This window comes from Phocoena phocoena, chromosome 11 (genome assembly GCF_963924675.1).
Source record: "Phocoena phocoena chromosome 11, mPhoPho1.1, whole genome shotgun sequence".
Classification (NCBI taxonomy): Eukaryota; Metazoa; Chordata; class Mammalia; order Artiodactyla; family Phocoenidae; genus Phocoena; species Phocoena phocoena.
The window spans coordinates 64,932,113-64,952,013 of NC_089229.1; the positions used below are offsets into that span (position 1 = coordinate 64,932,113).

At 35.7% G+C, this 19,901-nt stretch overlaps 1 protein-coding gene across 2 annotated transcripts in view; it reads left to right on the forward strand.

Moving 5' to 3' along the window:
- The first annotated feature begins 1,744 nt into the window (after positions 1–1,744).
- RPAP3 (RNA polymerase II associated protein 3) overlaps positions 1,745–19,901 on the forward strand; it is a 39,465-nt gene continuing 21,308 nt past the window's right edge. Inside the window, exons 1-8 of one of the 2 annotated variants that reach the window (XM_065887325.1) lie at positions 1,745–1,921; positions 2,777–2,917; positions 7,906–8,028; positions 8,861–8,988; positions 12,331–12,452; positions 13,184–13,254; positions 14,268–14,393; positions 16,083–16,210. In XM_065887325.1, the coding sequence (XP_065743397.1) occupies positions 1,769–1,921; positions 2,777–2,917; positions 7,906–8,028; positions 8,861–8,988; positions 12,331–12,452; positions 13,184–13,254; positions 14,268–14,393; positions 16,083–16,210 (992 nt within the window). In that variant the 5' untranslated portion in view covers positions 1,745–1,768. The remainder of the gene's footprint in view (positions 1,922–2,776; positions 2,918–7,905; positions 8,029–8,860; positions 8,989–12,330; positions 12,453–13,183; positions 13,255–14,267; positions 14,394–16,082; positions 16,211–19,901) is intronic. The other variant, XM_065887326.1, reaches the window with a different exon arrangement.

A 19,901-nucleotide genomic window follows, 5' to 3' on the forward strand; every position in this document is an offset into this window, starting at 1 on the left:
GAATTCCCTCCCACCTTTTTGGGGACCTTGCCGCATCACGCATCCCCTTTCCTATATTTTCTTTTACCTTGTTCCTCAATTCCCCCCCATACTCGTGGGCAATTTTAGGTTATGAAAGGCAAGATTATGCTAATCCCCATATAATCTCATTTACTCAGCTCATTTCATTTCTGTCCTTAAAAAAAATCCCATTAAAACTAAATAACCTTTATATGACTAAATATAATGCACTTTATTTCCTCCATGTGACTTCTGTGGCCTTTGACACTGCTAACTTTCCGTCTTTTTGAACTAAAACTTCTCTTCTGTGACAGTACTCCAGGTTTTCCTCCCAGCTCTCTAGATGCCACTGCCTGATTTTTACTGTGTTGGCATTTCTTCCTTGGTTTGTTCCCTAGATATGTGTTCTTCAGGCTTCCCCCAGCGCCCCCCCCCATTGTCACAGTAATTAAACATATCCAGATCTCATGATTGTAGTTTCTACCTTTATGCTAGTGACACCCAAATTTATATTTCTAGCCCTCTGTAAGTACATACTGGCTATGTCCTGATGTCCCGTAAGAACTCGGTTACCTTATCCCAAACTGAAAAACATCTGTCTTTACACATGTTCTGCAATCCTGAAACCTCTTTTCCTTTTAAAATTGTGATTCCTGACTCAAAGTGGTACCACTAATCTTACCAGGCTCCCAAACCAGAAATCTAAGACTTTGAGTCCTTCTCTGCTCACCAACTCCTCAATCTAATGAGTCATCATGTCCCTTTTATTTTACCACCTTAATGTTTCCCATAGCTTTCAGACTGTAGGTCAGATCTCATGGCCTGGCATTTCCTGATCTGTCCCATATTTGCCTTCTCTTCCGTTATTCTCCCTCCCAGTCCCTCATTCTCCTGGCCCACTCCTCCACATTAATCACTTGGCTGACCCCTTTTGAAACATGGCTAAATTTCAGCACCTCTGGGGACTCTTTCCTTGAACCTGCCACCCTACTGTCTGATTTATACCTGTCCTTTGTGGTCAGCCCCATAGCATCTGCATGTACCGCTAGCACAGTGGTTCTCAACCAGGGGATATTTGAAAATGTCCGGAGACATTTTTGGTTGTTACAGTCCAGAGGGAAGGGAGTAATACTGGCAACTAGTTAGTAGAGGCCGGGGATGCTGCCAACCATCCTACAATGCACAGGACAGCCAACCCACAACAAAGAATTATCTGGCCCAAAATGTCAGTAGTCCCAAGGTTGAGAAACCCTGCCTAGCATAATATTTCGTTACTCAGTACTTCGATTATTTTCTTTTCTCCTCCACTAGAGAAGGGACCTTGTCTTATTTTTGCATCCCTAAATCTTGATACAGGGCCTTTCACATAGCCAAAGTTCAATAAATGTTGAAAAAAAAAAAAGAGTAAAGGAGGTAATTAGGCTAAACTTATAAACTCTAGAGATGAGCAGCCAATCTGCTCCCATAGGCTGCTTGCTAATTTTCAGTGATTTCCTCCCTGTTGCCTTTCATGCACATTGCATGGATGCCCAACCTATCTGTTTATTTTGCATTTGTTTATTCAGGAAACATTGATTGACTCATTTTAAGCATAATATACTGATATTTTCTTTCTTCTGCATCACTTTAGGTTCCTTTCCTTATATGTATCTTGGCCATTTATGAAGAGGTAAAAAATCATTAAATAGCTGGGTTTCAAAAGAAATAAACCAAATAATTCTATTTAATTCTTATCAGAGGTTGGTTGATAGAAACTGTGCAGGCCACAATGACTTCAGCAAGTAAAGCAATTGAATTACAACTACAAGTGAAACAAAATGCAGAAGAGTTACAAGACTTTATGAGGGATTTAGAAAACTGGGAAAAAGATATTAAACAAAAGGATATGGAACTTAGAAGACAGAGTGGTGTTCCTGAAGAGGTAAGTTGCTTAACTAAATTCCTACTTTAGCATCCAGCAAAACTATCTTAAAGTAAAGCACCACCTTTAAAATGTTTTGTGGAAATACTGATTGAAGTGATTTGCTTTCTGCCAACATTTTGAAAAATTCTGCTTTTTAGAGTCTTTGTAATAATTGTATTAACTATATTAAGACATTTTAAGGCTTAGTGAATAGTTCCTGAAAGGAAGACCATGTGATAATTTTAAGGTAAATGAACAGAATCATAAAATATGTGGGTTTGTATATAATTCTGTATATCATATATAATTATATATTTAGTGATATATTAACATACAGTATTGCCGTAAAAACTTAGGTAGTACCTAGGCTCAACCAAATGGTTTTCTTTTCTTTCTATATTAACATACAGTATTGCTGTAAAAACTTAGGTAGTACCTAGGCTCAACCAAATGGTTTTCTTAAGACAGTGCATTCAAATACAGATAGCGTTTTCATACTGTTTGTAATGACGTGGAGCCAGTTCAGTGTGCCATTGTACTGCTGCTAAATCATTGTACCAAGGCTGAAGATCAGGCAGTTTTTGAATTTAGGATTGCAAATCCTAAAATGCAAAGTGTATAATTAAAATTTCTAGGTAATGTCAATACTTTTCTTATGACTGAACAATGTTCAATATTTGTCAAAGGATGAATTAAACTTTTCAGGCATAAGTTATCATTATAAATGAGTGAGTTGTTATTTCTAACCACTTGAAAATTAAAGTAAAAATTACTTTTACTTGAAAATATACTTTAGTGAGAATTTTAAACATCGCTAGTTATACAGAAAAGAAAAGAGCAGTCTTAAAACGTTGTGTTGTTTTCCCTTCCTAGAATTTACCTCCTATTCGAAATGGGAATCTTAGGAAAAAGAAGAAAGGCAAAGTTAAAGAGTCATCTAAAAAAACCAAAGATGAAAACATAAAAAACAGGATAAAATCTTATGATTATGAGGCATGGGCAAAACTTGATGTGGTAAGTTAATCTGGTTATATTCTTCTTAGTATTTGAGTAAAATTTTCTTGGAGTTAGTTAAGCGTCATGGATTAAATGAAAAATAATGTAGAGTTCTTAGGACCTGTGTCTTTCTCTTATAGACTATTTTGTGTGGAATAAAAACTTAAATACCTAGCTGTTCCGTTAACTAGATTATTTTTTCTCTTACAGTCCTCTTTCAGTGAATAGTGGCTAAAACAGCTGGATTCTTTTCTTTTTTCCTATTTTTTCTTTTTTTCTCCTTTTGCACAAATAGTACATAAGAGATCCAGTGTACTCTTCACCCAATCTCCCCTAATGGTTACATCTTATTTATAGTACAGTATCAAAACCAGGAAATTGATATCGGTGCAATGTATGTATAGTTCTTTGCCATTTTATGACCTGTAGATTTGGGTAACCACCATTGCAATTAAGGTACGGAAATATTGCATCACCACAAAGACCTCTCCACCTATAGTTGCGCCTACCTCCTTCCTCTTCATCATCTCTAACCCTTAAACAGCCAGAATTCTAAGATAGTAATAATATGAGAAAAGAAGCCTTTGGGTTTAGTCTTAGGGCTAGGGCTGCGTGACAATAGAATTAGGGCTATCTTGATTTCAGGAAGGGCCCTTCTAGGCTGGTGTGGTGCATGCCTCCCATCTCCCACACATGAGACACAGTGTAGCTGGAGAATTAATTACTCTGCCACATAACCCTCTACGCAGTATTCCAGGCAGCCACTGTCAGGCCAACCTGTGAACGGGAACCTGTTGGCCAGCCTTATTCCAGACTCTGACCCACCCTAAGGGTTGATTTTGTTAGGTTGATTTGGAATACACACTCGCTTTTAGTCTTTTTTAAAAGTGTTCATTATGTAATATTTGATTCATACAAAATAGTTTGTAGAGATACGTGTTCTAAAGCATGATAATAAAATGAATACATAAACCCACCACCTAACATAAAGAGAATTTTTTCAATCCCATTGAAGCTGCCAGTGTGCTCCTTCCCTGTCCCATCTTCTTTTCTCCTCTCTACCTTCAGAGGTAACTACTATTCTGATTTTTGTGTGTATTATTTTCTTTGCACTGTTTTGCTTAACATTTTTATTGAGGTATAACATTCATACAGTAAAGTCCCAAAATCTTAAATGTACAACTTCCTGAATTTTCACTCATGTACAAAACTGAGAAACTACCATGCAGATCAAGATATAGAACATTTCTCGTATCCCAGAAACCTCCCTTTTCCGTTGATTACCTCCCAGAGGTGGCCACTGTTGTGATCTCTAATATTGTAGATAGGTTTTGCCAGTTTTGGAATTTCTTACAGTTGCATCGTACAGTATGCACGGTTCTCTGTTTGGCTTCTTTTGCTATTATTGTCTGAGATTGATCTGTAGTGTCAGTAGCAGTAGTTTGTTCTTTTTCATTGCTGATCAGAATTCTATTGTGTGGATATATCACAATTTGTGTATCCATTCTCCTATTGATATACACTGAGTTGTTTTCAGCTTGGGGCCGTTATGAATAAACCTGCTATGAACATTCTTGTACATGTCTTTTGATGGATATAGCACCTGGGATGGTATTTGCTTGGTCATAGTTTGTATATGCATTTAGCATTAGAAGATACTGCCAAATGGTTTTTCAAATTAGTTTTATTTCTCTTTTTATAAAACATTTATTTTAATTAATTTTTAAATTGAAGTATAGTTGATTTACAGTTTAGTTTCAGGTGTACAGCAAAGTGATTCAGTTTTATATGTATATATACACACACACTTATCTGTACTTATTCAGATTCTTTTCCATTACAGGTTATTACAAGATATTGAATATAGTTCCCTGTGCTATATAGTCGGTCCTTATTGTTTATGTTTTATATATAGTAGTGTATATCTGTTAAACCCAAACTCCTAATTTATCCCTCCCCCACTTCCCCCTTTGGTAACCATAAACTGTTTTCTATGTCTGAGAGTCTGTTTCTGTTTTGTAAGTGAGTTCGTTTGTATCACTTTTTTCTTTTTTTTAATTTTTATTTTATATTGGAGCATAGTCGATTAACAATGTTGTGTTAGTTTCAGGTGTACAGCAAAGTGATTCAGTTATACATATACATGTATCTATTCTTTTTCAAACTCTTTTCCCGTTTAGGTTATTACAGAATATTGAGCAGAGTTCTCTGTGCTGTACAGTAGGTCCTTGTTGGTTATCTATTTTAAATACAGTAGTGTGTATATGTCAATCCCAAACTCCCAATCTATCCCTGCCCCCCGACCCTTCCCCCCAGTAACCGTAAGTTTGTTCTCTAAGTCTGTGACTCTGTTTCTGTTTTATAAATAAATTCATTTGTATCTTTTTTTTTATTTTTTAGATTCTGCATATAAGCAATATCATATGATATTTGTCTCTCTCTGTCTGACTTACTTCACTTAGTATGATAATCTCCATATCCATCCATGTTGCTGCAAATGGCATTATTTTATTCTTTTTTGTGGCTGAGTAATATTCCATTGTATATATGTACCACATTTTCTTTATCCCTTCCTCTGTCGATGGACATTTAGGTTGCTTCCATATCTTGGCTATTGTAAATAGTGCTGCTAGGAGCATTGGGCTGCATGTATCTTTTCAAATTAGAGTTTTTGTCTTTTCCAGTTACATGCCCAGGAGTGGGATTGCTGGATCATATGGTAGCTCTATTTTTAGTTTTGTAAGGAACCTCTATACTGTTCTCCATAGTGGCTGAACCAATTTACATTCCCACCAGCAGAGTGGGAGGGTTCCTTTTTCTCCACGCCCTCTCCAGCATTTATTATTTGTAGACTTTTTGATGATGGCTGCTCTGACTGGTGTGAAGTGATACCTCATTGTAGTTTTGATTTGCATTTCTCTGATAATTAGTGATGTTGAGCATCTTTTCATGTGCCTATTGTCCATCTGTATGTCTTCTTTGGAGAAATGTCTATTTAGGTCTTCTGCCCTGGTTTTATTTTTCTTAATGAAACCAAGGCTAATTGAGTCCAGAGAGAGCACACATTATTATTTAAATAGTATGTCATCTGCTTTAGTAATGTCTCGATGCAAGAGAAGTATGATTTTGGGTCTTGAATTTATTACTGTTGGAAGTGATACTTTCTGAACATGATTTATTCTCTGCTAAGTATTATTTAGTCTGCTTTAATTTTTTGTAACTTTACCCCCTTCTATGTAGCCTTTTCCTTTTCATAAATTGGAATCTTCTTATAATGCCCTTTCCTAAAAGGCATCATGTCAGATGATTTCTTAGAGAGTTGCTTTCTACAGTCATTTATTCATTCAACAGATATTGATTGAACTCCTGGTTTGTGTGGCCAGTGCAGTCATGATTGTTCCATTCTAGTTCAGATCTGAGCAGCGGCTTTGGTGTTCTGCTGCTGTTAGTTTTCTACACATGTCTGTGTAACAGGGTTGGACAGTCTTGGCTTTAATCTTGGTAGGCTGATGGAATTTCTAGAATCTTCATGCTGATACACATAGCTAAATTTCAGTCCATCTTTGAATGTTCATTCAATGAAACTAAGTATAGGTCTTATTTTGTTTTTTAATTTATCAACAACTTTTTCCTACATAAATTATTTAAAATAGTATATTGTTAAATACAGAAAGGATTTTGTTTATATAATAAGTTTTTGTTTACATGAGTTTTCTTTTTAATAAATTTTTAAATTTTATTTTACTTATTTTTGGCTGCATTGGGTCTTCGTTGTTGCATGTGGGCTTTCTCTAGTTGCATCAAGAGGGTGTGCTACTCTTTGTTGCGTGTGCGGGCTTCTCATTGCGGTGGCTTCTGTTGTGCCGAGCATGGGCTCTAGAGCGCAGGCCCAGTAGTTGTGGCTCACGGGCTTAGTCGCTCTGCAGCACGTGGGATCTTTCCAGACCAGGGCTTGAACCCGTGTCCTCTGCATTGGCAGGCAGGGTCTTAACCACTGCGCCACCAGGGAAGCCCGTTTACATGAGTTTTAATGAACTCTTTTATGGTTACTGGTTTAAAATCTCTTACTAGGGAGTTCCCTGGTGGCCTAGTGATTACGATTCTGGGCTTTCACTGCCGTGGCCTGGGTTCAGTCCCTGGCTGGGGAACTGAGATCCCGTGAGCCAAGTGGTGTGGGAAAAAAAAGAAAAATCTCTTACTAAAAATCATTCTTTTATTATATGTGCTAAAAAAAGTGATTAAAAAAATACTGATGGGGTCCATGAAATGATTCATTACCGTGAAAGGAATGTGTGAGTCAGAAGAGATTGGGAACTGCTGGACTAGCATGTTATGTATTTTCTTTGGTAGAGTCAGCTATATTTTGGAATACACTGAGAAACAGTATACTATAGTCATTGAGAACCCTCTGGAGGAGGCAGACTGCCTGGGTTCAGATCCTCATTTGGCCACTTACTAGCTGAGTGACCCTGAGTGAGTTAACTAACTTCTATTTGTCATTTCCTTCAAGTGAAACACATGGGTAATTATGTCTACCTCATAGGTTGCTGTGAGAATCAGGAGTTAATTGTGCTCTACAAGCAGTTTTTCTTTTAAAAATAAGAGAAAAAAAAGGTTTTTAGATAAAACCTTTCTCTGCTGTTGGATGCAATTATATAGATTTGGGGTTATTTGCAAACTTCTCTTATGTAAAGGAATAATACTTCACTGCTAATAGTTTGTGATTTAGGGGTGATTTTTAGACTCTATTGACTTAGCTCACTTTATGAATTCAAAGTCAGATTCTCTAAGTGGTTTGGATCTTGGTTTTCTAAGCAAGAATACCCTTTTGTCTGGGTTTAGTCTTAAGAATGAGAGGTTACTTGAGTTGCTTTTGTAGGCCTTTAGGTCCTTAGATTGTAACAACTTAATGTTTTGTTGAATGTTCTTTTGGGGGGGGCGGAGTTTATCTTCTGTTTTTAATGGTCATGTAATTATGAACACTGTTTCCCTACTTTTGATTTCAGGACAGTATCCTTGATGAGCTTGACAAAGAAGAGAGTACCCATGATTCTTTGTCTCAAGAATCGGAGTCAGAAGAAGATGGGATTCATGTAGATTCACAAAAGGCTCTTGCTCTAAAAGAAAAGGTACTCTTTAGGTTAGCCGTTCGTTCCTTCAAGTAAGCAGGATATGTAGAAAATCATGTCCATCCCAAGATTTCTACAGCATAATTTAGGGGGTGTTCAAACTTTAAGCTGTTATTGGCTCTATCGCTATCGGGAGGCAGTATAGCGTAGTGGTTAGGAGTATGTGCTCTAAAACCAGATTATCTAGGTTCACATCCTGTGTCAAGTTCTTTAAATTGCCTGTGTGTACTCAGTTTTCTCAGCTGTAAAATAAGATTAATATTATTACTAAACCTCAGTGGGTGGTTGTGTTATTAAATGAATTATTATATGTAAAGTGCTTGGAGCATACAGAGAGTTATTCCAGGGCTTTAAGTAGTAGACTGAAGTACTAATCAAATCAGCGCGTGATTCTTGACACGGACATTATATCCCACTCCTCCATATCACAGACCATCTTTGGTTGCTTTTTGGAACGTTCAGCATCTCCCTGAGGAATGCCTCATTATTGTAAAACTGGCTATATTGCTTTTCAAAGAGGTGGCACTCTTTCAGATTAAAATTTATCTTTATGCCTTTCTTTTGTTACATTTCTGTGGGTTCTTATTGTCAACAAAAAGTATATAATGCTAGGTATTTTACTCATTTTTCTGCCAGGGCTCTTGGATTGTGACCAAACTATGACTATGTAGTGAATTTTAGCGCTTGTAAAAAGACCACTTTGCTTAATTCCCTTGCCTTTCTTGTGAGCCTTGATCACATGGCTAATGAGATAGGAAGAGATGGATAATAATGAAAGAAAATGGCTCTGGAATTCTGTGCCAGTATATATCTGACTTGTATGCTTTTTCAGGGTAATAAATACTTCAAACAAGGAAAATATGATGAAGCGATTGAATGCTACACCAAAGGCATGGGTGCTGACCCATATAATCCTGTGTTACCAACAAACAGAGCATCAGCATACTTCAGACTGAAAAAGTAAGGAATTTCCATAATGTGTGTGAATATTTTATGTGTATATGGAGACTTTAAAAAAAAAACCTTTCGTGATAAAATGTGTGGGAATGCTTGAAAAAGTTTTACATTTCTTTTCAACTATAAATTTTTATAACTCACTCCCTTTTATTTGGTTCTTTTACTTAAGCCGTTTTAAACATTCAGGTGCTCAAACCCTGCTCCTGTAGCTCACTTTACTGAGGTGTTCCTCCTCTAAATGTTGAGTAATGATGCTCTTTACCTAATTCACAGACGCAAAAAAAGTTAGCTGGGTAAAAATTTTTTATAAATTAATTTTGCTTCATTATTTTGAAAAATTATTTATCCACTATTTAACACAGAGAACTTTTATTATGGTAAACTTAAAATATGTTTCAACATTTGTTTAAGTCATACCCTTTAAATAAATACTTAATGTTGAAGAACATAAATGTGTATGGTCTTAATCCCAGGCAGGGAACTGACCTATCATAAGAAATTTTAAAAAGACAAATACCATCAAGGAGGACATTCTTACTGTTTTAATTATTTGGAAATATGAACTATATTGGTGTCTGAGTTTTTACTGTTTTAAATAGAATATTTTTAGATCTTTGAAACTCGTGCTATTCATATCCTGACAAATTAGGGGAATATTTACATTTTATAATATTTGATATCTACACTATGTAAGTGATGAAGAAAAATTTTAAGTAAACCTGCATGAGCCTGCCACCCAGCTTAAGAACCAGAACATTACTTTTGAAGCTACCTTTGATATTCTTTTCCATATCCTGACCCTTGTCCCTCCCAGTAAACCACTATCTTGAGTTGTATATCATTCTTTTGATTAAAAAAAAAAGTTCATTTTATATGTATGTATCTTTAAATAATATATTGTATAACATTGCTTATTTTTGAGCTTTAAAAGTATTTCAGGGGCTTCCCTGGTGGCGCAGTGGTTGAGAGTCCGCCTGCCGATGCAGGGGACACGGGTTCGTGCCCCGGTCCGGGAGGATCCCACATGCCGCGGAGCGGCTGGGCCCGTGAGCCATGGCCGCTGAGCCTGCGCGTCCGGAGCCTGTGCTCCGCAACGGGAGAGGCCACAACAGTGAGAGGCCCGCGTACCGCAAAAAAAAAAAAAAAAAAAAAAAAAAAAGTATTTCATACTGGATGTAGTCTTCTGTGGCTTGTCTATTTCTTTGAATAGTATCTTTCTAAGATTTGTTTGTATTTTGCATATAGCTGTAGATCTCTCATTTTCACTGTTATATGCAGTTCCTTTTTAGTAATATACCATTATGTATCCATTCTCCGGTTGCTGGATTGTTGGTTTCTTCCTTTCTTCCTCTCTTTCCTTTTCTTCTCCCTGCTTTCTTTCCCTGCCTTCCACCCTCCTTCCCTTTCTTATTTAACAACAGTGATACTGTGAACACTCTTGTACCTGTTTCTTGGTGCTGGGTCATAGGATGTTCACAGGTTCAACTTTAAATGGTGGTAACCAGTTGCTACAAGGGGAGTTGTAACATTCCTGTTAGCAGTGTATAAGAGTGAATGTTCCGTATCTTTACCAACACGGGTATAATTGGGCTTCTGAATTGTTTTCAGTGTAGGGAGTGTAAAATGGTAATTCATTGTGGCCTTAACTTGCATTTCCCCAATTTCTAATGAGGTTGAGCATCTTCTTATATGTTTATTCACCACTTATTTATTTTTTTTCTGTGAAATGTCTGTTTTATCTTTTGACCATTTTTCTGTTAGGCTGTTTTGCTGTTGATTTTTAAGAGTTCTTTACTCTAGACACTAATTCTTTAGTGTTTATTTATAATAATTATCTTGTCTCAATTTGTAGTTGGTCTTCCTTTTTTTTATGGAGTCTTGGTGAGCAGAAAATTTTAATTTAATATAATTTTTTATTTTTATTATTATTATTATTATTTATTTATTTATTTTTTTTTTTTTTGCAGTACACGGGCCTCTCACTGCTGTGGCCTCTCCCAGTGCGGAGCACAGGCCCCGCGGCATGTGGGATCTTCCCAGACCGGGGCACGAACCAGTGTCCCCTGCATCGGCAGGCGGACTCTCAACCACTGCGCCACCTAATTTTATTTTTTAAAAATATATTATTATTATTATTTTTTCAACCCTACCATGTGGCATGTGGGATCTTAGTTCCCCAACCAGGGATTGAACCTGTGCCCCCTGCATTGGGAGCTCAGAGTCTCAACCACGGACTGCCAGGGAAGTCCCAGAAAATTTTAATTTTAATGTGTTTCTTTTATTGATTTTTGTAAAATGTTGGCACTTTGAAAAATATGATTTGTTAAAGTAGCTGAGTTCGTAACAGTCTCTTATATTTACTCCTAAAAGTTTTACTTTTCACGCTTAAGTCTTTTTATATATGCTGAAGGTAGAATTCCAATTTCATATCTTTTCACATGAATATCCCAGTTGTTTCAGACCTATTTGTTGAATATCATGCTTTCCCCATGAATCTGCAATTCCACTGTTGTCATATGTCAAGTTTGCACGGATCTCTTTTTCATCTCTCTATTCTTTACATTGATCTGTTGCCCGTTACTATAACCATTCCACACTGTCTTTAATTATTGTAGCATTATAATTATAATGTCTTGGTATTTGGTATAGGGCATTCTCCTACCTTATTATTCTTTAGGAATGTTGGGTATTTTTGAACTTTTACTTATCAGTATAAATTTTAGAATCATCTTGTCAAATTCCTTGAAAACTTTTGATTACAATTGCATTGGATTTGTAGGTCAGTTTGGAGAGAATTATATTGTTGTGTTTTTGTGTCTTATTATAGATGAATGTGAAATTGCTCTACTTCTTTGATGTCTTTGAAGACAGTCTTGTAATTTTCTGCATATGGATCTTGTACATCTTTTGTTAGATTTATCAGTTTTTTGTTGCTGATCTCTAGTAGGGTAGCCACCTTGCTAAACTTTCATTATTTCTAACAATGTCTCCAGATTGTTTTTGAGTTTTCTTGGTAGACCATCATATCATCTAAGAATGTCAGTTTTGTTCCTTCCTTTACAGTTCTTTTGGCTGTTTTTTTCTTTCTTACGGAACTACATTGGCCAGGACCTCTAGCACAGTACTGAGAAAAAGCAGTGATAGTGGGCATTTTTGTTCTTTGCTTTAAAGGGAGTAGTACTCAAGTCTCACCATCAGGAATTATTGATTTTAGTGGGCTTCACTAAAAGGAGATGGGAAACATGCCTTCAATTGGGAAGTAAATTCCCTTTTCAGAGATTTCAGAAACAAATTTTTTGAAGTTTTGGTGTAACAGATGATTTTTTTTTTTTTTTTAAATTGTAGATTTGCTGTTGCTGAGTCTGATTGTAATTTAGCAATTGCCTTGAATAGAAGTTATACAAAGGCTTATGCAAGACGAGGTGCTGCTCGATTTGCTTTGCAAAAATTAGAGGATGCCAAAAAAGGTATTAATATTTTCCAAGTCATCCTTATCTAAAAAATTATTTAAATTTTTAATTTAACTGATGCTATACGAAGAATAATAGAGAATGACAGTTACTACCTTCAGAGATCTGTCTATTATTGAATAAAACTCATTTTTGTAATTTAAAGTGTGTCTTGATATTTTGGGAAAAGAGCATGTTATTTGCCACCAATTAGACTTTGGTTCAAATTCTCATTTGACCATGAGCTGTGTGACCAGGAGAAGGTTATGTATCTTCTCTGGTTTTCAATTTCTCATCTGTGAAATAGGGATTAAAACATCTAGTTGGCTATTATGAGGCTAGAGGTAATGCATGTAAAGCCTTAACACATTTTTATTTATTTGTAAATTCTAAGCCTTCCATTATTCCATAAAATAGGTTTGCATAGTACAGATCACAAAATCTGAATGACGCTGATGTCTGAAAGATTGTGCTCCTTCTTGGTTTTATGAAGTATAACTTATGATAGCAAGTATTCTCCCCGGGGCTGGTAGAAGAAGGTGATCTGTCACAAGGATTCTGTCAGGGTTTTGTCTGTCCTGGGGGAATGGAGGAAGTCCAGTGGCATAATGTTAGTGTTTCTTAGTTCCTCTTAATTTTGCTACAGGATAGTTACCTATTTGTCACATGTAAGCAAATGATTGTTGTTCTATACCGGTTTTTTAATCTCATATGTCTTTCAAATATTCTTTATCTTCTGTTTTACTCAGATTATGAAAAAGTATTAGAACTGGAACCCAATAACTTTGAAGCTACAAATGAACTCAGGAAAATTAATCAGGTACACTGGCTGTTTAAATTAAGTACATTACTTATTACTTTTATTTGATAAAGTAAAGGTTTTTGCATAGACTTTGTACTATGTAACACAGACATTTTTCTACTTTTAATTCTTTGTACTATAGAGTTTTTTACTAAACAAATTTGTAAGCTAGAGGTGGTATAATGGTATTTAAAGATTCTTAATTAGTTATTATCTTAAAAAGTTGTCTGAGATATTTAGAACTACTGCTGCTTCACTTTTTCCTAGATGTCAGAATCATTTTTTTTTATCTCACTGATTTTTCTTATTTGGCTTGTGCTTTGATTTTTGTACTTTTGCATATTTCTTTGATTTTGTATAGTTTTAAAGTTGCTCCATCTTTATGGTCTATATAGCAAAAATAATACTAATTTTTTAACAGTAAGAAAATAGGTACTTAAATGTAAAATTTGCTGTCAAATGATACTGAACAGTTACATATTCCTTTTACTTTGCTGTTGAATCAGTTATAATTATTTTGCCATCTGTTGAAACTTTGATAAAAAAGTGACAATGATTGGGGAAAGTCTGCCTTTAAATATTGCCATTACTTATTGCACATAAAATCTGTTGGTAGATATATCAACTTGATTATAATTGTGAACTGTATTGTATATTTTCGTGTTTTGTCCTAGGTCAAATAATGACTATGAATATTAAATTTGAGAAATTTGGTGATGTGGTCTCAATTACCTTCTTTGTTTTTGAAAATCGTTCCTAGAACAGTGTAGAAATTCGATAAATATTTGTTGAATAAATGAACAACTGTCTTTAGTGAATATTACTTATTTTAATTGGAATAAGATGCACATTAAATTTCTTTGCTTTTTATTTTAGTAAGTAGAAAGATTTTGAATTGGCCTAAATATTATTTTAATTATTTGAAATGTGGCAGGAATTCTAATATATTTGAATAATTTATTGTTTTAAAGTCAGATATGTATGCGTCTTCCATTACTTGTTTTATTTTAGCTGACTGCTGTGTCTCCTAGGCTTTAACTTCCAAAGAAAACTCATATCCAGAGGAAGCTGATACAATGATTAAGTCAGCTGAAGGAGAGAAAAAACAAGCTGAAGAGCAACAGAATAAACAGCAGGCCATTTCAGAGAAAGATCGGGTAATCCAGGATTCCAACAAATATATGTTTCTCTGAGCTTACTCTTAGCTTTTTGTGTATCAGTTAAGTTTCTGTCTTTCCTAATATTATATTAAAATTCTTCTTCAGTAGAAACTGAAACTTAAATATACTAAAACTTCTGGGGCCTACTAATTAAAACTTTGAGTAATTGATGACTTAATACATAATATTAAAAAAGTATTTAAGTTTAGGAAACAAATTACTTTTGAGCATTTTAACATATATTTACATATTGTGGTTATAAGTTTAACATACAAATAAATTACAATTCATTCTTACTTATTTTTCATTAACTCCCACTGAACTATTTCTGATAAAAATTTCTTTAGAAATCCTGAGTTGAGATTTAATTTAACATATTATAGCCTTTCATGGACCCAGAACAAATACTTATGGAATGATTATTGATTGTGATATATCTGATTCTGATTAGAAATAAATGTTAGTGAACTCTAGTATACACATTCCAGTACAGTTTAATTTATCCTATGTTTAGACACATTGATGTTACTGAAGAGTGAGCTGTACAGTCTGATACTCTGTTCTTTCACAAAAATTATTTGAGTTTTGAAATTCTTCTGTAGAGATTCTATTTTTTTTGGCTGTGCCTTGTGGCTTGTGGGATCTTAGTTCCCTGACCAGGGTTTGAACCAAGGCCCTCAGCAGTGAGAGTGTGGAGTCCTAACCACTGGACCGCCAGGGAATTCCCTGTACAGATTGTAATATTACTAAAGAGTATAATGTTCGGGCCTATATTTATTTATAAAATCCTATTTACTTATTTATTTTTTGGCTATGTTGGTCTTCGTTGCTGCGCGCGGGCTTTCTCTAGTTGCCGTGAGCGGCAGCTACTCTGCGTTGCGGTGCCCAGGCTTCTCATTGTGGTGGCTTCTCTTGTTGCAGAGCACGGGCTCTAGGCACACGGGCTTCAGTAGTTCTGGCGCACGGGCTTCAGTAGTTGTGGCTCACGGGCTCTAGAGTGCAGGCTCAGTAGTTGTGGCACCTGGGCTTAGTTGCTCCACGGCATGTGGGATCTTCCCAGACTAGGGCTTGAACCCATGTCCCCTGCATCGGCAGGTGGATTCTTAACCACTGTGCCACCAGGGAAGCCCCTGGGCCTATATTTATTTTTTATTTATTTTTTAATTTTTTTTGCGGTACGCGGGCCTCTCACTGTTGTGGCCTCTCTCGTTGCGGAGCACAGGCTCCGGACGTGCAGGCTCAGCGGCCATGGCTCACGGGCCCAGCCGCTCCACGGCATGTGGGATCTTCCCAGACCGGGGCACGAACCCGTGTCCCCTGCATTGGCAAGCGGACTCTCAACCACTGCGCCACCAGGGAAGCCCCTGGGCCTATATTTATTAAAATGTGTTTTTAATTTAAGCTTTGTCCAATCTTAATTAATAAAATAATGGTTAATGCCGCAAGGTAATATAGTAGCATACTTTTTTTTTAGTACTCAAAAGAGATTAACACCATTATAAAAGCAATCCAAACTAACAGATTCTAAAACATGTATCATGGATTTTTAGCAATTAAAATATAGTTTAATTATTGATATAATAATGATGGGTATACTTGCAGTGTTGCTAAAGATTTGAATTCAACTAACCTTTTTTTTTTGCATTTTCTTTTTTATTCTTCTCCATACTTCTTCCAAAACGACAGGGGAATGCATTTTTCAAAGAGGGGAAATATGAAAGAGCAATCGAATGCTATACTCGAGGGATAGCAGCAGATGGCGCTAATGCCCTTCTTCCAGCTAACAGAGCAATGGCCTATCTGAAGATTCAGAAGTAAGTATTGGTTACTTTTAATTCTTTACAAGATGAAAAATGAAATTTACCATAAATTGGCATATTAGCTAAATAATAAATTTAAATTTAATTCATTTACTTCTAAGCATTAAAGTTAGAGAGAGAGAGTGTGTATGTGTGTCATAGTACATATTCAGTAAAAGCTCTAAAATATTTTTCCTGTTTTAATGCTCTGGCATTACACAATTTAACACTTCTTTAATTTCTTTATGTTATTCTGAATTAGTGATTTGAAAGTTATTTTTAACCTCAGAACCCTTTGGGCAGAATCTTATCTGGAAGTGTATACATATATAACAAAAGGGAATTGCTGTCATTGAAACTGCTGATTGATTACATATACAACTAAAACTTGGTCCTGTGATACTAACCACATATTTCTGGATGCACTCAAGGGCTCCATGTTGGACAGTCAGCAGGATAATATCTGATGACAGAAACTATGTCTTTGAATCTGTTGTAATAATACTTTACACACTAGTTACAGAATTAAAAATTCCTATAAATATCATAAGTAAGGATTCTAAACTATTTTGGTGCCGTAGACCACTTTGGCTGCATGTTGCACCTTTCTCAAGATAATATTTTTAACTGCATAATGATACATTTAGGATTACAAAGGAAATCAACGATGTTGAAATAGAGTTTTAAAAATATTAAAATTTGTGATACATTGGTATACATACTTTTAAAAATTAACAGTACAAAATGAGAAACTATGTTTAAAATACAGGCAAGTTAAAAATAAATAAAAATACAGGCAAGTTAAAGTTAAAAAATTTTTTAAAGACATATTATTGTGAAAGTTTGAATAAAGCCACTAGAATTTGGGGGTTCTTTGACACATCTTCCACATATTGATCAACCAGTATATCTAGGTAATGCCCAGAAAGCAGCACAGATGATTACATTATACCAGTGTGATAACATATGGCTTCATGCTTTGGCATCCGAGTGACTGCTACGGACAGAGTTGCCTGGTAGCTGGCCAGCTGTGTCATAGGAGCATTTATAAACAGGGGTACTATGATCACATGCAAACAAACAGCAGGTTAAACTACCACTGTATTCCTGAAGTAGTTGTGGTATCTTAAAGATGTCTGTAACAAATGTAATGTGATATGAAAATAACTGATTTTTATTGGTGACAAAGTCATAGGTACTGTTTTTACTACTGTGGTTTGTTATCTACACTTGTAATTGAAAGGAAAGCTGCATTTCATTTAAAAGTTAATGAAAATAAGGGTACAGTATTTTTCCCATCCAAGTTTTCAGATCTCTCACAGGATCTCAGGATAGGAACCTCTATCTTATAAGAAAATTTTGATTGTATATTTAATCTCATTGAAATAAATAGACACATTAGAAGTGTATTATTTTGATTAGTCAGAGTAAAGATCATTGCATATCTTACTAACTTAGGAAAATTTTGAATTTTGCTATTCCAGAATTGCACATGATTTAAAAATTGTAAGGCCTACATTTTTAGGTTTGACTAGTGCCAAGAATAATACCTTCTAATAGGTGATTATATTTACATTTATGAGAGTTCTAATTTATTGTGTTTTATTGCTTTAGTTGATAACCACATAAGTATATTATGACAAGTTAAAAGTATTTTTTTAATTTGAAAGAACTATTATGTGACTTTTTTAACACCTTTAGTGGAGTATAATTGCTTTACAATGGTGCATTAGTTTCTGCCTTATAACAAAATGAATCAGCTATACATATACATATGTCCCCATATCTCCTCCCTCTTGAGTCTCCCTCCCATCCTCCCTATCCCACCCCTGTAGGTGGTCACAAAGCACTGAGCTGATCACCCTGTGCTATGCAGCTGCTTCCCACTAGCTATCTGTTTTACATTTGGTAGTGTATATATGTCCATGCCACTCTCACTTCATCCCAGCTTACCTTTCCCCCTCCCAGTGTCCTCAAGTCCATTGTCTACATCTGCGTCTTTATTCCTGTCCTAACCCTATGTTCTTCATAACCATTTTGTTTTTTTTAGATTCCATGTATATGTATTAGCATACGATATGTGTTTTTCTCTTTCTGACTTACTTCACTCCGTATGACAGACTCTAGGTCCATTCACCTGACTACAAATAACTCAATTTCGTTTCTTTTTATGGCTGAGTAGTACTCCATTGTATATATGTGCCACATCTTCTTTATCCATTCATCTGTCGATGGACACTTAGGTTGCTTCCATGTCCTGGCTATTGTAAATAGAGCTGCAGTGAACATTTTGGTACATGACTTTTTGAATTACGGTTTTCTCAGGGTATATGCCCAGTAGTGGGATTGCTGGGTCATATGGTAGTTCTATTTTTAGTTTTTTAAGGAACCTCCATACTGTTCTCCATAGTGGCTGTATCAATTTACATTCCCACCAACAGTGCAAGAGGGTTCCCTTTTCTCCACACGCTCTCCAGCATGCATTGTTTGTAGATTTTTTTGATGATGGCCATTCTGACTGGTGTGAGGTGATACCTCATTGTAGTTTTGATTTACATTTCTCTAACGATTAGTGACGTTGAGCATCCTTTCATGTGTTTGTTGGCAATCTGTATATTTTTGGAGAAATGTCTATTTAGGTCTTCTGCCCATTTGCGGATTGGGTTGTTTGTTTTTTTGATATTGAGCTGTATGAGCTGCTTGTATATTTTGGAAATTAATCCTTTGTCAGTTGCTTCATTTGCAAATATTTTCTCCCATTCTGAGGGTTGTCTTTTGGTCTTGTTTATGGTTTCCTTTGCTGTGCAAAAGCTTTGAAGTTTCATTAGGTCCCATTTGTTTATTTTTGTTTTTATTTCCATTTCTCTAGGAGGTGGGTCAAAAAGGATCTTGCTGTGATTTATGTCATAGGGTGTTCTGCCGATGTTTTCCTCTAAGAGTTTTATAGTGTCTGGCCTTACATTTAGGTCTTTAATCCATTTTGAGTTTATTTTTGTGTATGGTGTTAGGGAGTGTTCTGATTTCATTCTTTTACATGTATCTGTCCAGTTTTCCCAGCACCACTTATTGAAGAGGCTGTCTTTTCTCCATTGTATATCCTTGCCCCCTTTATCAAAAATAAGGTGACCATATGTGTGTGGGTTTATCTCTGGGCTTTCTATCCTGTTCCATTGATCTATATTTCAGTTTTTGTGGTCAGTACCATACTGTCTTGGTACTGTAGCTTTGTAGTATAGTCTGAAGTCAGGGAGCCTGATTCCTCCAGCTCTGTTTTTCTTTCTCAAGATTGGTTATTCGGGGTCTTTTGTGTTTGCATACAAATTGTGAAATTTTCTGTTCTAGTTCTGTGAAAAATGCTATTGGTAGTTTGATAGGGATTGCATTGAATCTGTAGATTGCTTTGGGTAGTATAGTCATTTTCACAGTGTTGATTATTCCAATCCAGGAACATGGTATATCTCTCCATCTGTTTGTATCTTTATTTTCTTTCATCAGTGTCTTATAGTTTTCTGCATACAGGTCTTTTGTCTCTGTAGGTAGGTGTATTCCTAGGTATTTTATTCTTTTGTGGCAGTGGTCAATGGGAGTGTTTCCTTAATTTCTCTTTCTGACTTTTCATCATTAGTTTATAGGAATGCAAGAGATTTCTGTGCATTAATTTTGTATCCTGCTACTTTACCAAATTCATTGATTAGCTCTCGTAGTT